The sequence below is a fragment of the Pseudoliparis swirei genome, chromosome 20, assembly GCF_029220125.1.
Source record: "Pseudoliparis swirei isolate HS2019 ecotype Mariana Trench chromosome 20, NWPU_hadal_v1, whole genome shotgun sequence".
Classification (NCBI taxonomy): domain Eukaryota; kingdom Metazoa; phylum Chordata; class Actinopteri; order Perciformes; family Liparidae; genus Pseudoliparis; species Pseudoliparis swirei.
In genome coordinates this window covers 28084261-28109829 of record NC_079407.1, presented here as the reverse complement: position 1 = coordinate 28109829, position 25569 = coordinate 28084261, and the positions used below count along the sequence as shown (strand labels likewise).

General features: G+C 44.2%; 4 protein-coding genes across 8 annotated transcripts; 2 read left to right on the top strand and 2 right to left on the bottom strand.

The window, feature by feature from the left end:
* The first annotated feature begins 3632 nt into the window (after positions 1-3632).
* Positions 3633-6762, top strand: anapc15 (anaphase promoting complex subunit 15). Of its 5 annotated transcripts, none has more exons than XM_056442142.1 (5): positions 3633-3701; positions 5023-5144; positions 5333-5392; positions 5557-5697; positions 5764-6762. In XM_056442142.1, the coding sequence occupies exons 2-5, from the start codon at positions 5025-5027 to the stop codon at positions 5809-5811; spliced, it is 369 nt and encodes a 122-aa protein (XP_056298117.1). In that variant the 5' UTR covers positions 3633-3701; positions 5023-5024; the 3' UTR covers positions 5812-6762. The 5 variants fall into 5 exon arrangements, 4 of the variants coding, with proteins under 4 accessions (XP_056298117.1, XP_056298118.1, XP_056298116.1 ...); XM_056442143.1 differs by lacking the exon at positions 3633-3701 and adding an exon at positions 3708-3908; XM_056442141.1 differs by lacking the exon at positions 3633-3701 and adding an exon at positions 4911-4925 and having other exon boundaries at positions 4962-5144.
* Positions 6763-8468: 1706 nt separating this feature from the next.
* On the bottom strand, positions 8469-13453 carry tomt (transmembrane O-methyltransferase). Its single transcript, XM_056442139.1, has 4 exons — positions 13192-13453; positions 11215-11411; positions 8752-8874; positions 8469-8666 (listed from the first exon to the last, which is right to left on the bottom strand). Exons 1-4 carry the CDS (start codon positions 13451-13453, stop codon positions 8469-8471), a joined length of 780 nt encoding a protein of 259 aa, XP_056298114.1.
* A 1835-nt stretch (positions 13454-15288) lies between these two features.
* On the bottom strand, positions 15289-18683 carry sfrp2l (secreted frizzled-related protein 2 like). Its single transcript, XM_056442132.1, has 3 exons — positions 18045-18683; positions 16937-17017; positions 15289-16525 (listed from the first exon to the last, which is right to left on the bottom strand). Exons 1-3 carry the CDS (start codon positions 18571-18573, stop codon positions 16131-16133), a joined length of 1005 nt encoding a protein of 334 aa, XP_056298107.1. The 5' UTR covers positions 18574-18683; the 3' UTR covers positions 15289-16130.
* Positions 18684-20238: 1555 nt separating this feature from the next.
* lamtor1 (late endosomal/lysosomal adaptor, MAPK and MTOR activator 1) lies at positions 20239-24961 on the top strand. Its single transcript, XM_056442140.1, has 5 exons — positions 20239-20460; positions 21277-21422; positions 21503-21580; positions 22526-22643; positions 23507-24961. The coding sequence occupies exons 1-5, from the start codon at positions 20419-20421 to the stop codon at positions 23597-23599; spliced, it is 477 nt and encodes a 158-aa protein (XP_056298115.1). The 5' UTR covers positions 20239-20418; the 3' UTR covers positions 23600-24961.
* Positions 24962-25569: the final 608 nt, after the last annotated feature.

The following is a 25569-nucleotide window of genomic DNA, read 5'->3' as shown; positions in this document are numbered from 1 at the left end:
AGTCCACAGGAGCATTTATTCATCAGGTTCTGACTTAACCTCTTATAGCAACAACAACTTCACCCTCTGGCATTCATTGCATGAATTACTCATTTATGTGACAATTGCAAAGATATTGTTCTTATGTTTACACTCTATAGTTCTCTAAACTTAAAGACACAAGGGAAAGCGACTACAGACATGGCATAAATAGTTGGATATCTGTTTTGAACTTACTTTAAAAGTATTTGAAACTCACCCTAAAGCCAAATACGTGTATTTGTACTCATAAGCAATGTAATTAGACCAATAATGAGCAATAATGAAGATATTCACGTTACCGTGTGAGATTCTGAGATGGTTCCTTCCTGAAGGGATGATCCTTCAAAGTCAGCGTCTGCATTCCAGTCACCTCCAACACACTGCGCACGACCAAACAAGAGGAGCACACATCTGTGTGTGTGTGTGTGTGTGTGTGTGTCCGGGTCCAAAGTCTGAGTCGTGAGTCGGAGCCCCGTGTGTGTGAGAGCGTGTGAGATAGAGAGAAGGAATGAGACAGTAATAATAAATAATCTAAGTTTTATTACATTTTACTGGAGAGGGTTTGTCTTATCTGAAGGTCGACCCTGATCCTTCTCTCTCTCACACACACACACACACACACACACACACACACACACACACACACACACACACACACACACACACACACACACACACACACACACACACACACGTGGTGTAAAGTGGCATCGTGACCTCTGGGGAGGTAATAAGAAGAGGAAAGAGGAGGCAGTTAAGATAGCTGTGGTCTCCTGATTCATTTAAAACTTTTACACATTACAAGCACTATAAAGGGGCCGGTTCATTTGTAGAGCTGTAAATGTGTGTGTGTTTATTTGTTTGTTTATTGGATCCCCATTAACTGACGCCTTAGCGACCGCTAATCTTCCTGGGGTCCACAGAAAGGACAAAATACAATACATACAAAAACATACAAAACATATCGTGAAACCAACAGTTAAAAATAGTACAACAAAGTAAAAAAATAGTGCAGTCAGATGCTCAGTACAGTCGAAGGATAAGATATATGTTATGCAATTCAACTTAATTCATACAAAGAAAAAGAAAAAGAAAATCAGATGACTAAAAAGTAGGGCTGTCAATCGATTTAAAAAAATTAACTAATTAATCGCACATTTTGAAATTGCGATTAATTAATCGCGATTAGTCGCGATTAATCGCGATTAAAAGTTCTTTCCTTCTTTTTAAAGACAAAACTTCACACAGAGCTGTGTTTTCAAAGAGGCTCCTACATATACAGTGCCAGCGAGGTATTTAATATCGTGGATGATAAATTGTTTCTTCAGTGAAACATCAGATTAGTAAAAAAAAAAGAAGTATATTGAGACCCCATTGGTCCTGTCATCTTTACCACTGAACAGCAGAACCAGTGGCCTTGGTAACTGACTGACATTCACATATGTCACGTTCACCCTCTGGAGGCTGGGGGCATTTTATACATTTTACAAAATAAATTAAATTCACCGTTTAAAGTCTTTTGCATGTGACACACCCCCACGTGTTCTACATCAAACATTCCAGAACAATCTCATCTGTAATAAGGCTCATTGTCCTCGCGCTGTGTTCTCTGGTTCTCTGACTGAGCCTAACCTGTGAGGTGGGAGGTCCTTTGTGATTTACTGAGTGTTCATTGGTTGTTTTTTCCCCGAAATGTTGACAGACAAACGGATTGACCAATCACGGTGAAGGTGTCGTGTGACGAGTTCTTTCCGCGCCGCGTCCCCCGACACGTCGCCCCTCCGTTCCTCTGTGTATCAGAGGGGGAGACGGGAGGAAGGAGGAGCAGGAGGAAACCCGACTGATTCATCCACGAGTTAAACTCATTTATGATCCTTATTTTCGCGGAGAAATAATTGTTTTAAAAACGGAAACAGTGTCAAACCGTACTGCCGCGGTTTAAAAAATAAAATTAAAAAAAGTTGCGTTAATTGCGTTAAAATATTTTAGTGCGTTAACGCGGCCAAATTAATCGCATAGATTAACGCGTTAACGCTGACAGCCCTACTAAAAAGCAATATAATACGTCAAGTGGTGAATGTTCTTAGGTGCGCCTTTAATTGTTTTTTGAATGACAAATTATTACTCATGTGAGTTAAACGAGGAGGTAGTAAGTTCCAAGCGGTAATTGCACGATAGATAACGGTACGTTTGAGGAGGTTAGTTCTTGGGGTTGGCGGTTTCAATTGACCTAAACTAGCATTCCTTGTGTTATGGTTATGTCTGTTAAATGTGTATTGTAACTGATAGAAGAAATATACCGGTGTCTGATTAAATACAACTTTCCTGAAAAACACGAGAAGACAAAAGTGAAGTTGAGTTTCAACTGAGAACCATGACAGGCGAGATGCATATATGCAGTATTAGTTCTAATTGAACACTGGAGTGCTAATCTGGCAGCTCTGTTTTGAACCATTTGTAGTTCATGTCCTTCTTAGCAGCCACTGCCCATATGAATGGACAGTACATCAGATGACAAAAGACCAGGGAGTGTAACACCTGACAAACAATAGGGAGAGTTAAATAAGCAAAGCACTTTCTGGTCATAGCGATACCCCTTCCCCTCTTAGTGACAATGCTGTTGATGTGCTCAGACCACGACAACTGTTCATCCAACACTAACCCAGTAGTCTGACCTTCTGGACCTGTTCTATCGCTGAGACAGACATCGACAGGTGAAGCTGTGTGTCACCGTGAAGTGTATTCCTAGAGCCAAACACAATGCATTTAGTTTTAGAAATGTTCAGGGCTAGCTTATTCACTTTCACCCAATCAGACACTCTCTCCAGATCCTGATTCAGAATGGTAGCAAGTTCCAGTTTGTTTGAAGAATAGCTGTACAGTGTTGTGTCATCAGCATACATTACCATGTTGGAATTTTTAATTGACAAAGGGAGATCATTTGTGAAAATGGAAAAGAGTAAAGGGCCCAAGCGTGTGTGTGTTTGTGTGTGTGTGTGTGTGTGTGTGTGTTTGTGTGTTAATCCCAGAAGTTACAGAAGTTTAAAAAGTCCTCAGTCAACTTTTTAAGAGATTGAGAGGTGTTTAGAGATAAGAGATTGTGTCACCAGCTTCCGTTTTTTTAAGATCTAATAGCAGACCAGTCAATCTACTGTTTGATTATATTTAGGAGGTACACAAATTAGGGTTTTAATTTAGGAAGTTCTGTATTTCAATTAATTAATTTGCTTTGAATCCATGCTGTTGTACATTCTCCAAATTTGGTAAACAAATAAGGCACATTGATAATGTTCTTCTTTTGTTATTTATATTTATTGACAGTATAATTAATTAAATAAATCTTCAGGTTTTTAAATGAAAGAAAATATCCTCATAAAATTCATAATATTGAATAATATGTTAATTTCGTCGCTGTTAATTTAAATATGAATCAGTACTGAAGGGGCGAATATCAGAGGATAGTTATATTAATATACTCACACACAGATCATGAACATTAATATTAATAAATATCAAAGTACCTTTTTTTGTTTCCCGGCTCTACTGGTGTCACCCAGACGGAACTATTGTGCGGGGGACACCGGAAGAGAGGACACCGGAAGTCCGGGTAGGTGAACACCAGCGGTTTCCGGTTAAATTTGTTTTGAAAACATTTGAAAGCTCGAGCGAGAGATTGTCAGGTACTGAGGACACGACCTGTGATATAACCACGAGATACGAGTTTAACGTCGTATTTTATTCATGTGGACTTTACGAAGACGAACAGCGGCGATGACTTTACATTTTAGACTTCTGAATGTCGCGTAACAGGAAGACTTTAGGTCCACTGAGGCGGTAACGCAACGCACGTCTCCCTTCAGACTCGGGCTGCTTTGTTCCTGTGTGAGGTTGTGTGTAGAGTTGTGTGTGTAGAGGTGTGTGTGTGTGTGTGTAGAGTTGTGTGTGTGAAGTTGTGTGTGTAGAGTTGTGTGTGTAGAGTTGTGTGTGTAGAGTTGTGTGTGTAGAGTTGTGTGTGTGAAGTTGTGTGTAGAGTTGTGTGTGTAGAGTTGTGTGTAGAGTTGTGTGTGTGAAGTTGTGTGTGTAGAGTTGTGTGTGAAGTTGTGTGTGTGAAGTTGTGTGTAGAGTTGTGTGTGTGAAGTTGTGTGTGTGAAGTTGTGTGTGTAGAGTTGTGTGTGTGAAGTTGTGTGTGTGAAGTTGTGTGTGTAGAGTTGTGTGTGAGTGTAGAGTTGTGTGTGTGAAGTTGTGTGTAGAGTTGTGTGTGTAGAGTTGTGTGTGTGTAGTTGTGTGTGTAAGTTGTGTGTGTAGAGGTGTGTGTAGAGTTGTGTGTGTAGAGTTGTGTGTGTGAAGTTGTGTGTGTGAAGTTGTGTGTGTGAAGTTGTGTGTGAAGAGTTGTGTGTGAAGAGTTGTGTGAAGTTGTGTGTAGAGTTGTGTGTGAAGTTGTGTGTGTGTAGAGTTGTGTGTGTTGTGAAGTGTGTGTGTAGAGTTGTGTGAAGTTGTGTGTGTAGAGTTGTGTGTGTGAAGTTGTGTGTGTGAAGTTGTGTGTGTAGAGTTGTGTGCGTGTAAGTGTGTGAAGTTGTGTGTGTAGAGTTGTGTGTGTGTAGAGTTGTGTGTGTAGAGTGTGTGTGTGTGTGTGTGAAGTTGTGTGTGTAGAGTTGTGTGTGTGAAGTTGTGTGTAGAGTTGTGTGTGTGATGTTGTGTGTAGAGTTGTGTGTGTGAAGTTGTGTGTGTAGAGTTGTGTGTGTGAAGTTGTGTGTGTAGAGTTGTGTGTAGAGTTGTGTGTGTAGAGTTGTGTGTGTAGAGTTGTGTGTGTGAAGTTGTGTGTAGAGTTGTGTGTGTGAAGTTGTGTGTGTAGAGTTGTGTGTGTGTGTGAAGTTGTGTGTGTAGAGTTGTGTGTGTGTAGAGTTGTGTGTGTGTGTGTGTGTAGAGTTGTGTGTGTAGAGGTGTGTGTGTGTGTGAAGTTGTGTGTGTAGAGTTGTGTGTAACTCTCCCTGTGTGCTGCAGACATGTCCACTCTCTTCCCGTCGCTCTTCCCGCGGATCACGGAGTCTTTGTGGTTCAACCTCGACCGGCCCTGTGTGGACGAGACGGAGCTGCAGCAGCAGGAGCAGCAGCACCAGACCTGGGTGAGCGGGGGGGGGGGGGCTCTCTCTCTCTCTGTCTCTGTGTCTCTCTCTCTGTCTCTCTGTCTCTGTCTCCCTCTCTCTCTCTCCTCATGGATATAATAGTATTCTCTCTCTCTTTTCTTGTAATCCATGCTCTCTCTCTCCTCATTGATGTAATCCGTGCTCTCTCTCTCTTTCTCTCTCCTCAGCTGCAGAGCATTGCCGAGAAGGACAACAACCTGATGCCCATCGGTAAACCCATCTTTGAGGTAAAGTGCTGTTGTTGCTTCATGGTTTTGTTTCACATGACGAATCCAGAGAAGGAATGAAACACAGAGAACTTCAGGTCAAAGAGTCACTTTAATATCTCATGATATCTAAGTTACATTCTTAGATATTAAAGTGACTCGTGAATAACACACGACTCGTGCAGGCGGGATACGATGAAGAGGAGGAGGAGGACGACGAGGACGAGGAGGACAGCGAGGAAGACTCTGAAGACGAGGAAGACATGCAGGACATGGACGAGATGAACGACTACAACGAGTCGCCCGACGACGGCGAGATCAACGAGGTGAGAGAGGGACCCGTCGCCCGCTCGGAGGAGACGAGTCGTCACTAAACACGCCGTGTGTCTCAGGTGGACATGGAGGGACCGGACCAGGACCAGGACCAGTGGATGATCTGAGGCTCGGTGTCTGGTGTTCTGGATCTCTACCGGAGACGACCCTCCTGTCTGTTACACAGATATGTTATTACATATTTATATTTATATTTATTGGCAAGCGGGAGAAGAAGCGAGTGAGAGGCGTCAGGACAGAACGGAGGCTGAGGACGTCACTGTGAGTGCTTCTACCTGGCACACACACACACACACACATGCACACACACACACACACGTACACACACACAGCTTTGGGCTCAAAAACAATGTTGACAGGTGAACAAATGAAACTCGCCCTGACCTCCATTTAATTACAGATTACTCTACACTTAATACACCATTTTAGACCCTTTAACACAAACACACACATAACAGACACACACTCACAAATATATAACACACCTATAACACACACACAGACATACACATCCACACATAACAGACACACACACTCTCACAAACACACACATGCACACACAACATGCACACAGACACACACACTTTCACACACATAACACACACACAAGCTCTTGCAGTTCCAGCCACAGACAGGCAGCAGCAGGCATCGGCCAGTGAGTTCCGGGTTGACCTTTGACCTCAGTCAGGTGCCTCTTCTCCTCTCAGCTAACGACGCTCAGTCGGCTCCATGATGTGTGACCTCCATGATGTGTGACCTCCATGATGTGTGACCTCTGAGGCCGACGGTCCTCCGCCGCGGGGTCTCCCTCTCTCGGCGTCCGCGGTGCTCCTGTTGCCGCCTCATGCGTGTGAAGTCGTGTTATCTTCAGTCTTTATTGAAATATACTTGTTTGTTTAATTTTTTTAACCATGTCCAGAGGATCGAGCGGCCGTTGTTTTAAAGCGGCTCCAGGGCGACCTCGCCTCACCTCTCGCTCGCCGAGGTTTCGGTTGTTTGTACCGAAATGAACAGAAGCCTCGGCTTTCTTTTATTAAAGGAAATCATTTTGATGAAAACGTGTTTTTCCATTTATATTTAACTTTCTTATTGGTAACAAAATAAAATGTGACGTGGTCGTCACGGTGTGTGTTAGCTGGAGATCAGTAGGGAGGAGCTTTGTGGGATTTTGGATGTCCAGAAATTCACTTTAATTTTTGTAAATATTTCCATTTCCCACCAAAAGAGCAACTTTTTCTTCAGTAATTAACTTGTACATAAAAGATATTTATTAGGAATTCACTAAATTTGGCAGTTATGTAGAAAATTGGTACATTTATCTAATAATTCACTTTCACTTTTATTTTGAAAGTGAGATAATGTGCAAAAAGTACAAATTTACACATATATGGCTGTTAATTTAAACTTTGCTTTCATTGAGTTTTTAAAAATGGGCAGTTATGTTAAAAAATGTAATTTAAAAAAATTAATACATTTCCTGATATTTCAGTTTTTATTGGAAGAATAAATCCCTTTTTTACTTTTATTTTGAAATGTTATTTTAAAAATTGAGATGAAGTTTTTTCAAATCTGGCAGTTATGTTTAAAAGAAAGACATTTCCTGATATTTCAGTTTTTATTAGATGACCGAGAATGAAAAATTGTGAAGTGAATTGGTAAATTTGTACTAATAACTCCCTCTTTTTTACTTTTATTTTGAAATTGATTATGTGCAAAAAGCACAAAATAAAATGCTCATTTTTTTTATGACTGTAAATTCAAACTTTCCATATATTGAGTTTAAGTTGCATATTCAATGACTTATAGAACAAATAAGACATTTCCTGATATATTTTTTTACCGAGCAGTGAGTTATTTCGTGAGATAATGTCCAAAAGTATAAAATAACATGCTCAAATTTTTTTGATGACTATAAAGTTAAACTTTCCATATATTGAGTTGAAGTTGCATAGTTAAGATTTAATTTTTTTAACAGTTATGTTAAAAAAAAGAAGTAAAAAGATACATTTCCTGATATTTCTTTTTTTATTAGAAGGACCAATTAAGGTGAATTTGTACATTTATCTAATAATTACCTTTTTTACTTTTATTTTGAAATTGAGATGTGCAAAAAAAATCCTGATATTTCACTTTTTATTAGAAGAATAATTCCCTTTTTTACTTTTATTTTGAAATTTTATTTTAGAAACATGAGTTTCTTTCAAATTTGGCAGTTATGTTTAAAAAAAGACATTTCCTGATATTTCAGTTTTTATTAGATGACCGAGAATGAAAAATTGTGAAGCGAATAGGTAAATGTTTTCTAATAAGCCCTCTTTTTAACTTTTATTTTGAAATTGACATGATGTGCAAAAAGTACAAAATAACATGCTCCAATTTTTCCATCACAAAGTTCTTTAAAACCAGTTTCAGCACGTGGTCTACCACCATCTGCTGGTCTACTGGTCTACCACCATCTGCTGGTCTACTGGTCTACTGGTCTACCACCATCTACTTGTCTACCACCATCTGCTGGTCTACTGGTCTACCACCATCTACTGGTCTACTGGTCTACTACCATCTACTGGTCTACCACCATCTACTGGTCTACTGGTCTACCACCATCTACTGGTCTACCACCATCTGCTGGTCTACTGGTCTACCACCATCTACTGGTCTACCACCATCCGCTGGTCTACCACCATCTGCTGGTCTACTACCATCTACTGGTCTACCACCATCTACTGGTCTACCACCATCTGCTGGTCTACCCCCACCCGCTGGTCTACTTGGTGCCCTGGTAGACCAGCTCCGCCATGCCGTCCCGGATGCCCCTGCTGTACTCCAGCGTGGCGCGGTGGACCTTCCACTCGTACAGGCCGCTCTTCCGGACGTACCGGAGGAACTTGGGCGCTCCGGGGAACAGCACGTTGTCGGCCATGACCACGGAGCCTTTCCCCAGCAGGCCGGAGCCCTCCAGCATCTGTAGGAGGAAGAAGCATCATGTGACTGGGGGGGGGGGGGTCCATCTCCATCCTCGGAGCAGAGTGAATGTCCTCTGGGGTCACCTGAAGGTCGGGGAGGTAACATTTCTTCCAGTGGTCCATGAAGACGAAGTCCAGCCTCTCCAGCCCGTAGTCGGCCCGCAGCCGAGGGATGACCTCATCCGATGGATTCACAATGAGTTCCACCTAGAGAGCACACCTGGTGAACGTCTTGTGAAGGTAGAATACTAGTCTAGAATATGGTCTCTCTAGTGGGATAACATGTTACTACAAGCTCTCTAGTGGGGCAATATGGTACTACAAGCTCTCTAGTGGGGTAATATGGTACTACAAGCTCTCTAGTGGTAACATGTTACTACAAGCTCTCTAGTGGGGCAATATGGTACTACAAGCTCTCTAGTGGTAACATGGTACTACAAGCTCTCTAGTGGGATAACATGGTACTACAAGCTCTCTAGTGGAGTAATATGGTACTACAAGCTCTCTAGTGCGGTAACATGGTACTACAAGCTCTCTAGTGGGGCAATATGGTACTACAAGCTCTCTAGTGGGGCAATATGGTACTACAAGCTCTCTAGTGGTAACATGGTACTACAAGCTCTCTAGTGGGATAACATGGTACTACAAGCTCTCTAGTGGAGTAATATGGTACTACAAGCTCTCTAGTGCGGTAACATGGTACTACAAGCTCTCTAGTGGGGCAATATGGTACTACAAGCTCTCTAGTGGGGTAATATGGTACTACAAGCTCTCTAGTGGAGTAACATGGTACTACAAGCTCTCTAGTGGGGCAATATGGTACTACAAGCTCTCTAGTGGGATAACATGTTACTACAAGCTCTCTAGTGGGATAACATGTTACTACAAGCTCTCTAGTGGGGTAACATGGTACTACAAGCTCTCTAGTGGGGCAATATGGTACTACAAGCTCTCTAGTGGAGTAATATGGTACTACAAGCTCTCTAGTGGAGTAATATGGTACTACAAGCTCTCTAGTGGGGTAACATGGTACTACAAGCTCTCTAGTGGGGTAACATGGTACTACAAGCTCTCTAGTGGGGTAACATGTTACTACAAGCTCTCTAGTGGGGTAACATGTTACTACAAGCTCTCTAGTGGGGTAACATGTTACTACAAGCTCTCTAGTGGGGCAATATGGTACTACAAGCTCTCTAGTGGGATAACATGTTACTACAAGCTCTCTAGTGGGATAACATGTTACTACAAGCTCTCTAGTGGGGTAACATGGTACTACAAGCTCTCTAGTGGGATAACATGTTACTACAAGCTCTCTAGTGGGATAACATGTTACTACAAGCCCTCTAGTGGGATAACATGGTACTACAAGCTCTCTAGTGGGGTAACATGGTACTACAAGCTCTCTAGTGGGATAACATGTTACTACAAGCTCTCTAGTGGGGTAACATGGTACTACAAGCTCTCTAGTGGGTAATATGGTACTACAAGCTCTCTAGTGGGGTAACATGGTACTACAAGCTCTCTAGTGGGGTAACATGGTACTACACGCTCTCTAGTGGGGTAATATGGTACTACAAGCTCTCTAGTGGGGTGATATGGTACTACAAACTCTCTAGTGGGGTAATATGGTACTACAAGCTCTCTAGTGGGGTAATATGGTACTACAAGCTATCTAGTGGGATAACATGTTACTACAAGCTCTCTAGTGGTGTAACATGGCACTACAAGCTCTCTAGTGGGGTAATATGGTACTACAAGCTCTCTAGTGGAGTAATATGGTACTACAAGCTCTCTAGTGGGGTAACATGTTACTACAAGCTCTCTAGTGGGGCAATATGGTACTACAAGCTCTCTAGTGGTGTAACATGGTACTACAAGCTCTCTAGTGGTAATATGGTACTACAAGCTCTCTAGTGGGGTAATATGGTACTACAAGCTCTCTAGTGGGGTAATATGGTACTACAAGCTCTCTAGTGGAGTAATATGGTACTACAAGCTCTCTAGTGGGGTAACATGTTACTACAAGCTCTCTAGTGGGGCAATATGGTACTACAAGCTCTCTAGTGGTGTAATATGGTACTACAAGCTCTCTAGTGGGGTAATATGGTACTACAAGCTCTCTAGTGGGGTAATATGGTACTACAAGCTCTCTAGTGGGGTAATATGGTACTACAAGCTCTCTAGTGGGTAATATGGTACTACAAGCTCTCTAGTGGGGTAATATGGTACTACAAGCCCTCTAGTGGGGTAATATGGTACTACAAGCTCTCTAGTGGTGTAATATGGTACTACAAGCTCTCTAGTGGGGTAACATGGTACTACAAGCTCTCTAGTGGTGTAATATGATACTACAAGCTCTCTAGTGGTGTAATATGGTACTACAAGCTCTCTAGTGGGGTAATATGGTACTACAAGCTCTCTAGTGGGGTAATATGGTACTACAAGCCCTCTAGTGGTGTAATATGGTACTACAAGCTCTCTAGTGGGGTAATATGGTACTACACGCTCTGTGGGCAGACCTCCACATGTCGTGTGTTCTTCTCTCACCGTGTCGTCGTCGAACCCGGCCAGGCGGATGATTTTCTCGGCGATGGCCGCGTTCCTCTGGTCCATCTCCAGGCTGTAGATCCGGCCGCCCGGCGGCAGCGAGCGGGCGATCCTCACGGTGCTGTACCCGCAGTGAGCGCCCAGCTCCAGCACCGTCATGGGGCTCTGATCCATCAGCAGCCGGTCTAGGATCTTCCCTACACGCCAGACACATGTGACATCATGCTTGATGGTCTGATAGTTAGACCTAGAGACGCTGCTGGGGGACGCTTAGGATACACTGAGCTCCTCTCTCCTCTCTCCTTAAGGACGCTTAGGATACACTGAGCTCCTCTCTCCTCTCTCCTTAAGGACGCTTAGGATACACTGAGCTCCTCTCTCCTCTCCTCTCTCCTTATGGACGTCTAGGATACACTGAGCTCCTCTCTCCTCTCTCCTTAAGGACGCTTAGGATACACTGAGCTCCTCTCTCCTCTCCTCTCTCCTTATGGACGTTTAGGATACACTGAGCTCCTCTCTCCTCTCCTCTCTCCTTATGGATGCTTAGGATACACTGAGCTCCTCTCTCCTCTCTCCTTAAGGACACTTAGGATACACTGAGCTCCTATCTCCTCTCTCCTTATGGACGTTTAGGATACACTGAGCTCCTCTCTCCTTATGGACGTTTAGGATACACTGAGCTCCTCTCTCCTCTCTCCTTATGGACGTTTAGGATACACTGAGCTCCTCTCTCCTCTCTCCTTATGGACACTTAGGATACACTGAGCTCCTCTCTCCTCTCTCCTTATGGACGTTTAGGATACACTGAGCTCCTCTCTCCTCTCTCCTTAAGGACACTTAGGATACACTGAGCTCCTCTCTCCTCTCTCCTTAAGGACACTTAGGATACACTGAGCTCCTCTCCTCTCTCCTTATGGACGTTTAGGATACACTGAGCTCCTCTCTCCTCTCTCCTTATGGATGCTTAGGATACACTGAGCTCCTCTCTCCTCTCCTCTCTCCTTAAGGACACTTAGGATACACTGAGCTCCTCTCTCCTCTCCTCTCTCCTTATGGACGTTTAGGATACACAGAGCACCTCTCTCCTCTCTCCTTATGGACGTTTAGGATACACAGAGCACCTCTCTCCTCTCTCCTTATGGACGTTTAGGATACACTGAGCTCCTCTCTCCTCTCTCCTTATGGATGCTTAGGATACACTGAGCACCTCTCTCCTCTCTCCTCCCTCCTTATGGATGCTTAGGATACACTGAGCTCCTCTCTCCTCTCCTCTCTCCTTATGGACGTTTAGGATACACTGAGCTCCTCTCCTCTCTCCTTATGGACGTTTAGGATACACTGAGCTCCTCTCTCCTCTCTCCTTATGGACACTTAGGATACACTGAGCTCATCTCTCCTCTCTCCTTATGGACGTTTAGGATACACTGAGCTCCTCTCTCCTCTCTCCTTAAGGACACTTAGGATACACTGAGCTCCTCTCCTCTCTCCTTATGGACGTTTAGGATACACTGAGCTCCTCTCTCTCTCTCCTTATGGATGCTTAGGATACACTGAGCTCCTCTCTCCTCTCCTCTCTCCTTAAGGACACTTAGGATACACTGAGCTCCTCTCTCCTCTCCTCTCTCCTTATGGACGTTTAGGATACACTGAGCACCTCTCTCCTCTCTCCTTATGGACGTTTAGGATACACTGAGCTCCTCTCTCCTTATGGATGCTTAGGATACACTGAGCACCTCTCTCCTCTCTCCTCCCTCCTTATGGACGCTTAGGATACACTGAGCTCCTCTCTCCTCTCCTCTCTCCTTATGGACGTTTAGGATACACTGAGCTCCTCTCTCCTCTCCTCTCTCCTTATGGACGTTTAGGATACACTGAGCTCCTCTCTCCTCTCCTCTCTCCTTATGGACGTCTAGGATACACTGAGCTCCTCTCTCCTCTCACTGGTTCATTGTCGTGTTCACTCAGTTCTCCTCTCACCCTTCTTGGGCCCGATGGTGCTGATGAACTCCACCTTGCTGCACCAGTCGTCGAAGGCCTCCAGGATGCTGTCCGGGTCTCCGGGCGTGGCGTGGGTGAGCACGTACTGGTAGGTGCGCTCCTCGCGGCTCAGACCCGTGACGCAGTCCCTCCAGATGCGGACCAGCACCGCCCGGTAGAACAGCAGGAAGTAGAAGCGGCAGCGGATGAGGACGGTGAGCAGGAGGGGGATGAAGGCCAGGGCGATGGCAGGAGACACCATTCTAGACCAATGAGGAGACACCGTTCTAGACCAATGAGGAGTCGCCATTCTAGACCAATGAGGAGAAGCCATTCTAGACCAATGAGGAGACACCATTCAAGACCAATGAGTAGACGCCATTCTAGACCAATGAGGAGACGCCATTCTAGACCAATGAGGAGACACCATTCTAGACCAATGAGGAGACGCCATTCTAGACCAATGAGGAGACGCCATTCTAGACCAATGAGGAGTCGCCATTCTAGACCAATGAGGAGAAGCCATTGTAGACCAATGAGGAGACACCATTCTAGACCAATGAGGAGACGCCATTCTAGACCAATGAGGAGACACCATTCTAGACCAATGAGGAGACGCCATTCTAGACCAATGAGGAGACGCCATTCTAGACCAATGAGGAGACGCCATTCTACATCCTGCTGATAACCGTCGTGCTCGTGTCTCTATGCGCTCTGCTTCTACATTCATGGCGTTGACGTCAGAAATTCTAAAACATCTTTTATTCTCGTCGTCATGGCAACGCCACGTTGCCTTAAAGTCATTAAAATAGAAAAACACTCAGAACGTTGGTTCAAAGTTTAATGTCATTTATAAACCTCAACTCTTCACGTGCAGATATTATTAGTTTTAATGTATTCTATTGTTCAATTTCATATTCTTTAGTTGTTAATGGTTGGATGGAGCAAGAGGAGGAGGAGGAGGAAGAGGTCACCGCTGATGTCGCCGTCACACTTTTTGTCCTCCTGTTTGTTTGTTTTCACCTCCTCCTTCTCTTTCTTTCTCCTCCTCTTTTTCTTTCTCCTCTATCTCTCTCTCCTCCTCCTTTTCTTTCTCCTCTCTCTCTCTCTCCTCCTCCTTTTCTTTCTCCTCTATCTCTCTCTCCTCCTCCTTTTCTTTCTCCTCTATCTCTCTCCTCCTTTTCTTTCTCCTCTATCTCTCTCTCCTCCTCCTTCTCTTTCTCCTCTATCTCTCTCTCCTCCTCCTTTTCTTTCTCCTCTATCTCTCTCCTCCTCCTTTTCTTTCTCCTCTATCTCTCTCTTCTCCTCCTTCTCTTTCTCCTCTATCTCTCTCTTCTCCTCCTTCTCTTTCTCCTCTATCTCTCTCTCCTTCTCTTTCTCCTCCTCTTCTTCACTAAATGATTTTCTTCTGACGTTCCAGAATAGACGGAAAACCATCGTGAGACCAACTCTCCTCGTTTTGAATAAGTTCTCCACAGGTGAAGAACGAGATGTTTCCTCTCCCGTCGTCTCGACCGCCGCCGAGCGCCACGACGACGAGGACAACAGGTCAGGAAAGTAAACAATAATAAATGAAATCAACAAGTGATTAAATCAACAGGAAAAGAAGAAACTCACAGAAGAAAGAAGAAACTCACCTGTACTCTCAAATGTTCCGGGATCGCGGAGCAGCACCGGTGACAGGTGTGTGTGTGTGTGTGTATGTGTATGCGAGTGTGTGTGTGTCTGTGTATGCGAGTGTGTGTGTGTGTATGTGTGTGTCTGTGAGTGTGTGTGTGTGTGTAAAAAGGTAACAGACCTGGGCATGTGAATAATTGACGCGTCCTGTCTTTATTTCCAGTTATCAGACGTTAGTTAACGATGACATCATCAACTCTAACTCTATTAAACAGTTCTTATCAGTTTAAATAAGACGCTCAGCTTCTCGTTGTGTTTATATTATAATAAGATAAGATAAGATAAGATAAGAGGAGCAGCGTGAGACATCTGATCCTCGCGGTGCCAGCTGTGTGTGTGTGTGTGTGTGTGTGTGTGTGTGGCATCGCGTTTCTTGACTGAGTCGTCATGGAAACGTCAAGAAAACAACGACAGAGGAGCTGAGTTTCATCTCCTGTGACCGGAGACATTTTATTCAACAGCTGGTTGAAACAAAATCAACCGAATACAGAAGTTTTTACGTCATAAGATGTAGAAACACAGACTGAACGAACGTTAAAGGATTTATTATTCATACGAGGCCGTGTGTAAGGATAAGAAAAAACATATTTATCATTAAAGGAATAACAACAATTACAAAACAACCCAAATAAGTCAGAGAGCTCGTGATGAGGAACCAGATATGGGGCCTTAAAGAACCATTTGTTGAAGGTTCTTTGAGACACCTTCATATGTTCTTTAAGGTCCCATATATGGTTCCTCAAAGAACCTTTCAAACCAGGGTTCTCTAAAGAACCGTTTCCTTAAAGAACTATGTTTGAGGAACCAGATATGGGGCCTTGAAGAACCATTTGTTGAAGCTTCTTTGAGACACCTTCATATGTTCTTTAAGGTCCCATATATGGTTCCTCAAAGAACCTTTCAAACCAGGGTTCTCTAAAGAACCATTTCCTTAAAGAGTCCTTAAAGAACTATGTTTGAGGAACCAGATATGGGGCCTTGAAGAACCTATAAAGGTGTCTCAACGAACCTTCGACAAATGGTTCTTTAAGGCCCCATATCTGGTTCCTCAAAGAACCTTTGACATACTTTGTGACGCTGCTCTGGGATATAATGAGAAGACCTGATTGGTTATTGAGCACTTTTACTTTTTCCAGAGTTAATCAAGAACAATTCATCAATTATCTTCGATCCTCTTCAGTCCTCTCCATCCTGTGTCTGATGGCCGTGGTCTGAGCCCGTCAGGACATTATTCGGCGTGACCTCTCTTTGTCCCCTCCCCCTCACAGCTCTGGACACGCCCTCTTCAGGAGGCCCCTGATGAACTTCTTCAGCTCCTTGTCTCCTCGGGTCCACCTCACCAGGCGAGTCAGCACCAGCCGGCCCTCCTCCGCCTGAGCCAGGGCGAGGTACCACCCGCTCTGGACCCCCTTCGCCCCCTTCCTTCCTCCTCCTCCTCCTCCTCCTCCTCCTCCGCCCCCCTCGGCGGCGTCCAGGCCCAGACACGTGCAGGTGCCTCCCTCCTGCAGCCACAGGGCGCTGTGGGCCACGGCGCCCCCGATCCCCTCGGCCCTCTCCGCTCCTCCCCCCGCCCACCTCAGGATGCGGCTGCGGGCCGTCGGCACCAGCTGACGGTCGCCTCCCACCGTCGACACGCCGCCCAGACGCATCTTAAAGGCTGAAAGGGAGACGGCGAGTTAACGGGTGGCGCTTCAGACACGTTGTAAACGCCTCCTCATCTGCATAATTAGATCATCGGCTCTGAGGCCCGGTGGGTTGGCTCAGTTTACAGGTACATAACTTATATATATACATACATACATTAATTTGTATTTATTTATATATATGTAATTTCTTTATATATATAAATAAATCAATAAAAATAAATAATATATATTTAATTTATATATAAATAATAATAAAATAAATAAATAAAATAAATACAATTTAATTAATTAATTAATTTAAAATTAATTTAAAATAAATAAATAAATACAAGTTCTACTTGAGTTCTACTAGCGAGGGATCTATTGTGTTCTGATCCATTCTCAAAAGAAAACCTTGTGTGTGTGTGTGTGTGTGGTCTCACCATAAGGACTGTGGCAGAAGTTCTCCTGGATGTCAGTCTCTCCCTCAGCAGCCAGACTGCAGGCATCACAGATGACGCTCCCTGAGGGAGAGGAGAGGGGGGGGGGGTGATGGGGGGGGGGGGGTTAGATGGCTGAGAGCGTCTGACACGGGGATGTAAAACAACATCATCATCATAAAGGTGGCGAGGCTGTTGTCTTTGAGCAGCAGCTCCAGGATCAAGGCTTTGAAAAGTACTTTTAGATACAGTGGGGAAATAAAACTTCAAATTACTTTTAAAAGCTATATATTTTTATACATTTAGATACTGTTAATGTTATTTGTACTAAAGGACAAATGATTTTACTCCTTAATATTTATAAAGGAGTAAAAACATTGAATATTGAGAAACAAAGAAAAACACAATTTCTGAAATGTGATTATTTAGGACTTTTAGCCCAGATATGAAGCTGAAACTTTACGGCTGAAAAGAATAGACACACTTTATAATGGAGACGCTTTCCTAACTTTTCTTAAACATTTTGAGATTCTATTTTTTTTGCTGAAATAAGTGCCGATACTGACATGTTTGTAACGAGCTCGTTTTGGCGAATGATTTAGACTGTAATGTGTGCATTGTGCTCAAATGAGAGGACATAATAACAGATAATTTGAGGCTATATATGTGGTATAGGCTATATATGTGGTATAGTGATATATATGTGGTATAGGCTATATATGTGGTATAGTGCTATATATGTGGTATAGTGATATATGTGGTATAGTGATATATGTGGTATAGTGCAGCAGGGACAGGAATGTATAGGCTAATAATAGTGATTTAAATAACACTTTTGTAAATAATCAGACTAAAAAGGTCTAATCCAGGCACATAACATATATATATATATATATATATATATATATATATATACATACATTTATTTTTATTTATTTATATATGTTTAATTTATTTATATATATAAATAAAATAGATATAAAAAAATAAAAAAATAGATGATATTAATATATATAAAAAATTTTTTTTAATGAGCTGTTAATCTAACATATTATCTCTCCGCCCCTCATATGTGATGATGAACCAGCTGCCGGTTGAACGGCCCGCTGACCTTTCAGCGCCTCCTCGTGCCCGACCTCCTCCTCCGGCGTCCGCCCCTCCTGCTCTCCGGTTGCCGGGATGCAGAGCTGGGTCCCGCGCGGGAACCGGGTGCAGTTGAACATCTCCGGCCAGGGGAACCCGAACGCGCTCATCACGGGCACGCAGCCGTCCCGCACCGCCTCGCACAGCGCCCCGCAGGGACTCACCGGCCCGCCGAGCTCCGGCAGACACACCGGGGCGAAGAGCGAGCACAGGAACTTCTTGGTGTCCCGGTGGCACAGCTTGGAGATGAGGGGCAGCCAGGCCGCCGACTGCTGCTGGGCCTCCCGCAGCGTGTCGTGGCCCAGCAGGTTGGGGACCCGCATGTGCCGGTAGCCCACCCCGTGGCACAGCGACAGGGTGCTCGGGATGGGTCTGCACACCGAGCGCACCGACGAGCTGAACCCGGGCGGCGGCGGCCCGAGCTGGGCGGCCGCCGCCGGGTCGGAGGCGCGGAGAGCCGCGAACAGCAACACGACGCCGAGCGCGGAGATCCACATGGCGGCCCGGGAGAGGCGATGTCTGCGGGGCTCGGCGGCGCTCTGCTGCCTGGACTTGACCCGCGCGGAGGGGTAAACAAAAGAGGTGTGTGTGAGCGTGAGGGTGTGCGTGTGTGTGTGTGTGTGTGTGTGTGGGGGGGGGGGGTTAATGAGAAGGCAGGCGCCTCCGCGTCACCGTCAACTCTCTGCTCTCTACTTCGTGATGTGAAGTAACATCATAAAAACTGAAACTATATATTTGTTTCTCTATTTGTATAATATTTTTTATATATCATATTTGTATTATATTTGTTTTTCTTTATTTGTATTTTAAATTATTATTTTATTGAAGTTGTTCTTTTTGTCATTTTAAATGTTTTGTCAAGTTCTTTTTTTGTTCAGTGAAACTGAAAAAAAGAAAAAGTTAAAACAAGAAGAAAAAAATGAGACAAACCAATAAAACGTAAACAGGATGTTTGTTTTCATTAAATAAACAACTCGGCGCTGCAGAGAGAAACAAACAACACGCGTCATTATTGAGGAATTCAGAATCCTGAAATACAAAGACATGACGTCATCACGAGAGGCGGAGCCTTTCATCTTCTGGGAGAGCCAACGTGCCTCGGCCTGCGCCTCCTGCTGCTCCTCCTCCTCCTCTTCCTCCTCGTCATGTGCTTCCTCCTGTTCCTCCTCATGTTCCTCCTCCTCGTCCTCGTCCTCGTCCTCCTCCTGTTCCTCCTCCTCCTCCTCGTCCTAAAGGGATTTAGTCAGAACTTCATTCACATGTTTATATTTCACTTCCTTTTCCGTATATTAAATGTTTCCTACATCCTTCAAACACTTACTCCTTCAGACGTTTCCTACATGAGACGTTTCCTAAATACTTCAAACGTTTCCTACATCCTTCAAATATTTTCTACCTCCTTCAACCGTTTCCTACATCCTTCAAATGTGTCCTACATCCTTCAAACGTTTCCTACATCCTTCAACCGTTTCCTACATCCTTCAGACGTTTTTCCTACATCCTTCAAACATTTTCTACCTCCTTCAACCGTGTCCTACATCCTTCAAACGTTTCCTACATCCTTCAAATGTGTCCTACATCCTTCAAACGTTTCCTACATCCTTCAGACGTTTTTCCTGCATCCTTCAAACGTTTCCTACATCCCTCAAACATGTTCTACCTCCTTGAACCGTTTCCTACATCCTTCAAATGTGTCCTACATCCTTCAAACGTTTCCTACATCCTTCAAACATGTTCTACACTTCAAACGTTTCCTACATCCTTCAAATGCGTCCTACATCCTTCAGACGTTTTTCCTGCATCCCTCAAACGTTTCCTACATCCTTCAAATGTGTCCTACATCCCTCAAACTTGTCCTACATCCTTCAAACGTTTCCCACATCCTTCAAATGTGTCCTACATCCTTCAGACGTCTTTCCTGCATCCCTCAAACGTTTCCTACATCCTTCAAACATTTCCTACATCCTTCCCTCGGCCCATTTACCACTTTATTTTAACATTGTTTTAGGAAGCAAATGACATCGTTTTGTAGAATATTCGTTCGGGCAGAGTGACGTGTGCAACTAACGCTCCTAACTCTATGATATGTTTCTGTTTTGTGTTTTGTTTACATAACCCCCCCCCCCCCCCCCACGTGACGGACTGCGCAGCTGCCTCCTCAGATACCGGAAGTGGAGTTGTTGCCCCAGAGCTCCTGTCATGTGATAGCTCGTCCGAGGAGCTGCTGCTGCCAGGAGGTTCCCCCCGGACGAGGCTCCAGTGAACCAGGCGGCAGAGCAGCAGTTGTCTGCCCGTCGGAGAAGACTCATCCGGCTCGAGTCGCCTCGCCCCCGGACGCGGACATGGGGTGCTGCTTCAGCAGCGAGAACGAGACCGCCGAGCAGGTAGCTAGCCCGCCGCTAGCCGGCTAAAACCCGACAGATTCCTTGTTTTATAGAAAGTACCATGATGTTATCTGATTATATTCAATGTGTGATAAACGTATGTGTTTTAGTAACATGTGAAAAGCTCTGCCCGGGTTTTTGTTGGTCGTCGTTAAAGTGTTTTATGACGATTTGAGAAGTAGCTTGAAGCTAAGCTAGTTAGCCTTCGGCTGAAGGCCCGAGGCAGACTAGTTCATACATAAAACATAAAGAATAAGACACTTTGCATAAGTGCATTGATGGACACTCACTCTGACCACCAGCAGGTCGTTGTGGCTCATTGACGAAGAAAAAACAACATAATTACTCGTAGTATTAAATATTAAAATGTGACATTAAACAGTGATTGGTGTCACATGACGGGGGACTTTTTTAGTTTCCGGGTTTCAGTCCGTTCTGCTTGATGCAGAACATCTTCCCTCTACTGCAGTTCATCTTTTAATAAACACCTTTTTATTTATTTTTATTTTTAATTTAGCATATTTCTCATCGTCGTGTTTTATGGGGCATCTTCTGGTTTTGTTTGTTGTGCTCTGTGGACTTTGTTTGTTTATTGTTGTCTGTATGAATCTTTGGTGTGGAATAATAAAGTTGTGTAATCTAATCGTCATGGTAACACAGTCCCGTTCAGATCAGTGTGAATGTGTTACGGTGGTTGTAAGAATGGCAAACCTGAGTTTAGTGCAAGCCTCTGCAACTGTAACATCATGTGTTGTATTGTCATGAGCTTGTTGTTGTCTCTTTAAATCACTTACTCCCTTTGATTCCCCGTTCTAGGACCCTGATGAACGTAAGCCGCTGATCCCCCACCCGAACCCCGTCAGCAAACCCCCCAATGGGGCGGACTGGATCACCACCAGCGTCCCCTCGGCGAGGACGGACGAGCAGGCGCTGCTCACCTCCATCCTCACCAAGACGGCTCAGTAAGACGGCGTGGACGAGGCGGAGCGCCACACGCCTCCTGGTGCCAGAGCGGTAACTCATGTCTCCTCCTCTCTGGCAGGAACATCATCGACGTGTCGGCAGCCGACTCCGTCATGATGGAGCAGCACGAGTACATGGACAAAGCTCGGCAGTACAGGTGTGTGTGTGTGTGTGTGTGTGTGTGTGTGTGTGTGTGTGTGTGTGTGTGTGTGTGTGTGTGTGTGTGTGTGTGTGTGTGTGTGTGTGTGTGTGTGTGTGTGTGTGTGTGTGTGTGTGTGTGTGTGTGTGTGTGTGTGTGTGTGTGTGTGTGTGTGTGTGGGGTCTCATCTGAAGACCCTCATGATGTGTCTGAGCATCCCGGCCCTCGCTCTGCAGTCTCCTCCCGACCGGGTCATACTGGACCAGCACCAGGCGTCTGTCTACGTCTGGAGCTCCTGAACCTCGAGGGAGAGAGAGATCCTCTCAAATTTAGAGGCTTAAATTACATCTACAGAGATGATTTAGAGTCTAAATCATCTTTGTAGATGTAATTTAAGCCTAATATAACACAATGTAAAAGTTTAACATTTTATTTCTTTTATTTATATATAATTAAATATATTTATATATAGTTACGTTTATTTATTTTATTTATTTATATATATATTATATAGATATTGTGGAAACCCACCGTTTGAAACATTTTAAACGCCACATTACCAATAATCTGCTTCATGAAACTTGTAGGAAGCGTATAAACTCTGAGGAAAGCGTGAGTATTTAAGTTAGAGATATATTTAGTGATAACATTCTTACCTCGGTGCTGTTTACAGTTTGTCCACCGTGTGGCGCTCTACAGTGTTGTGTTGTTGGAGCATATTTTAATAATTCAAAGCCGATGACTTGGATACTAATAAAAAGCTTTAAATCCAGAAGTGAATTAAAAGTGCTTGAACTTTAACTTCTAATCTCCGATACGGTGACCCCTAGTGGCCGGATGTGTACCCGCCGTCTCTGTTGAGTGAGCTCCAGGTGCAGAGATGAACCTGCAGGTGTCGACCCGGCGATGAGGTCGTGGGTCGAGGTCGCCGCCGCGTGTTAAAGTTTGTGTGTTGTGTCTCAGCACCAAGCTGGCCGCGCTGAGCGGCGCTCTGCCCCACAAGAAGGCGCTGGCCTCCCTCACCAGCCAGCCGCACCAGGTGCTCGCCAGTGACCCGGTGCCGTACTCGGACGTTCAGCAGGTAACTACTATATATATATATATATAAACACTAACGTTAAAACGTTTGGGGTCAGGGAGAAATGTCCTTATTTTTCAAGACTGTTTTTTTCCAATGAATAAAACATTAAATGAATCATCAATACTCTCTCCATAGTTAATGTGTACATGTCTATTCTCTGATGTTTAATGAAGTCTCTACAGAGGTGAGTAGAGGGTTAAAGTTAGGGTTAACCCTAACGCTCTACAGAGGTGAGTAGAGGGTTAAAGTTAGGGTTAACCCTAACGCTCTACAGGGGTGTGTAGAGGGTTAAAGTTAGGGTTAACCCTAACGCTCTACAGGTGTGTGTAGAGGGTTAAAGTTAGGGTTAACCCTAACGCTCTACAGAGGTGAGTAGAGGGTTAAAGTTAGGGTTAACCCTAACGCTCTACAGAGGTGAGTAGAGGGTTAAAGTTAGGGTTAACCCTAACGCTCTACAGAGGTGAGTAGAGGGTTAAAGTTAGGGTTAACCCTAACGCTCTACAGAGGTGTGTAGAGGGTTAAAGTTAGGGTTAACCCTAACGCTCTACAGAGGTGAGTAGAGGGTTAAAGTTAGGGTTAACCCTAACGCTCTACAGAGGTGAGTAGAGGGTTAAAGTTAGGGTTAGCGGAGGGGTAGAAAACCCTTTAAAACCCTTTTTATGTGAGCGCAGCTGAAAACAGTCAAATTAAGTAAAACGTTTTATTTTGAAGGTGAGAGAGAGAGATGTGTTGGGGGCGGGACTAAAGCGTGAGGCTGAAAATAGAACTTCAGAGATCAAATGCATTTGTGTCGTTTATCATTTGAAGACGTTCAGTCGTCTCGTCTCTTTTATTTTGCTCGTAAACTCTTCTTCTTCCTTCAGGTGTCTAAGATCGCGGCGTACGCCTATAGTGCCATCTCCCAGATCAAAGTGGACGCTAAAGAAGAACTCGTGGTCCAGTTCGCCATTCCTTGATTCCCCCCCCCGGCACGCTGTCCCCCCCCCCCCCCCCTCTCACTCTCTCTCTCCCTCCCTCTCTCTCCTCTGCACCGTCACCTTCCTGCCGCCCTTTATTAAAGCATCTTGTGCTTCGCTATGCATCCAACCTGTTGTGGAGGCGGAGCCAACGGAGGACTGTCTTTCAGTCTACTTCAATCATGTGTCCGTTACTAAGGGTCGCCATGGCAACGGGAGCTGTTAGACGGGCTCATTCTTACGTTCCCGTGGATCTCAGACTGGGAAAACAAATCCTCCCGGTTCCTCCTGCTCGGCTCTGATCTTTGAGGCGGTTTCAGGGTCTCGGTTTCTATACTTAGTTATTTCCCCTCCGCCGCTTATCAGGATGAAAACGTTCTCAGCGATTCACACGCGTCTTTAATTCTGTTCTTTGGGAGGAAAACATTTAGAGAAGCGCAGCCGGATGAAAAAGAGTTCGGAGGTTCTAGTTCAGGAGGCCGTACGGCCGCAGGTCTGAACATCCCATAATAATCTGGTGTCGCACCGAGACGACGACGGCCTAAACCAGTCCGAGCGACCCGGCGACGCACTGTCGTCATGGTTACCGGTTCAGAACCAGCGGGGAGCGGTTTAGGTTGTCGGTGGGTGACCTGATGATGACCTCTGGTGACCTCTGGAGGGCGGGGAGCGGGCCGACTGTCACACGGGGGTGGTGGGGGGGGGGGGGGGGGTGTTCTCCAGTTTACAGGCAGTAGTCTCTTTACATATGACCCCAGAAGGTCACGCGTGAGGGGGGGGCGGGGCTTCAGTGACGGCCATCATGCAGCCACGCCCCCTTTCTGTACAGACACTTCTTTTCTTCTGATTTGAAAATCTATGAAACCAGATGATGGATCGGACGAAGTTCCTCTTCTTCGTCAGGAGTGGTTTGAGATCTCGTGGGACACAAATAAATGTTTTTATGAAACACGAGACAACTTTTAAGGAATTCGTCTGTCGGCTTTTTAATTGTAGCTCATCGTGATGACGTCGTTCATATTGATCAGAAACTAAACGCCCCACACACAATGATCCCACAACGCTGTGATTATTGATGTGTGTTTTTAAATGTTTGCTCTTGGGCGTAGAGCACATGCGTGTGCGGCCGAGCCGCCCGGAGCCTCAAAAGGGATCGTCTGCAAGGCCGAGATTTATTATTTCACCCACGCCATCGAGTTGAGCTTGCTTTTTTTTGTTGCGGTTTTTTGTTGTTTTGTTACTCAAATGTGTTAAACTACCTGAAATATGTTTGTAATATCTTTAGGCGAGAACCCAGAAAGAGTTTTAAGAATTTTTATTTAATTTTTGGTTTAATTAATTCATTAAAGATTTTCAACATAATGCACTTGGTGTCTTATTAAAGTTCACGCTCTCGTCTGGGAGGTGGGTGGTAATACAGGTTCTACGGTCAGGAAAACATGGAAAGGTCCTGGAATTTTAAAACGGTTATCAGGCCTCGAAAAGTCCTTGAAGAAAAAAATGAAATCCCAAAAGTTTTGCAAAAATCCTGGAAATGTTGTTATGTTCATTTACGCTGAGTTTTAAATTATTCATATGCTTTTAAAAGAAAAACGCTCAAAATATAATCTGGCGTACGCTCTCATGCAAGTGAACGCTGAAAAGATGTAAATGTTTATTTTAATCTAATCTAAAAATGGTCTTAAAAAAATTACAGATTAGATTAAAATAATCGAATTTCTTTTATTTTAATCTAATCTAAAAAAGAATATTCTAATCTAATCTAAAAAAAATATTTTTATCTAATCTATAAAAAAAATGATGTAATCTAATAATGTTTATTTTAATCAAGTCTAAAAATGTGTTTTAATCTAAAAATGTTTAATCTAAAAATGTGTATTTTAATCTAAACTATTAATTTGAGTCATTTAAGCTTTGGAATTCTCTGTTTAAATTCGACATGTTATCACTTTCTGGTCCTGGAAATCTGG